The 447-nt window shown below is 42.5% G+C and overlaps 1 protein-coding gene across 1 annotated transcript; it reads right to left on the bottom strand.

Annotated features, from left to right (window-relative positions):
- Positions 1–6: 6 nt before the first annotated feature.
- LOC112486730 (dedicator of cytokinesis protein 4-like) lies at positions 7–434 on the bottom strand. The gene is made up of 2 exons (XM_025054048.1): positions 252–434; positions 7–124 (listed from the first exon to the last, which is right to left on the bottom strand). Exons 1-2 carry the CDS (start codon positions 399–401, stop codon positions 20–22), a joined length of 255 nt encoding a protein of 84 aa, XP_024909816.1. The 5' UTR covers positions 402–434; the 3' UTR covers positions 7–19.
- Positions 435–447: the final 13 nt, after the last annotated feature.

Below are 447 nucleotides of genomic sequence, written 5' to 3'. Positions count from 1 at the left end.
GTGTGTGTGTGTGTGTGTGTTACTTTTCCAGTATCTTCTTCCTCTTGGAGGGAGAGAAGGACTCCAGTTGTAGGCAGGGTTGGTTGATGAAGATTACAGACAGACAGAAGTACGAGTCCCACACCTTAGAATAGATTTAAAAAAAAATACATTCATCAATTCATTAATCAACCACAAATACATTTTAACTGGTTCCAGCTCCATAACAACATGTAACGGTATAACTGTACGATGTCAGTAAAAGTACTCACCTTGTAGTCGAAGCTGTCACTGAGGAAGTTTTTCCTCAGGGCGTCGGAGAGGTAGAGGACCGTGGTGATGATGACACTACGAGAACGAGGGAGCAGGAGAAAAAAGAGAGAGAGGTCACGTCTCCTCTGGACCTTCAACATTTGGAACATCTCTGAAGGCTTCTTCTATGATAATCAAGGTCCACGAAAAAAATTG

This window comes from Cynoglossus semilaevis, unplaced genomic scaffold (assembly GCF_000523025.1).
Source record: "Cynoglossus semilaevis isolate Cse_v1.0 unplaced genomic scaffold, Cse_v1.0 C18753477, whole genome shotgun sequence".
In the NCBI taxonomy this organism is placed as follows: Eukaryota; Metazoa; Chordata; class Actinopteri; order Pleuronectiformes; family Cynoglossidae; genus Cynoglossus; species Cynoglossus semilaevis.
The sequence above is the reverse complement of the archived record's forward strand: the minus strand, read 5'-3'. Positions and strand labels throughout refer to the sequence as shown.

What these genes read in the sequence shown, in the direction of transcription:
- LOC112486730 (XM_025054048.1), bottom strand. Translation starts at nt 401, where the DNA reads ATGTTCCAAATGTTGAAGGTCCAGAGGAGACGTGACCTCTCTCTCTTT. An exon ending in GTGACAGCTTCGACTACAAG is followed by an intron (nt 125 to 251) that starts GTGAGTACTTTT and finishes ATCTATTCTAAG; the next exon opens with GTGTGGGACTCGTACTTCTG.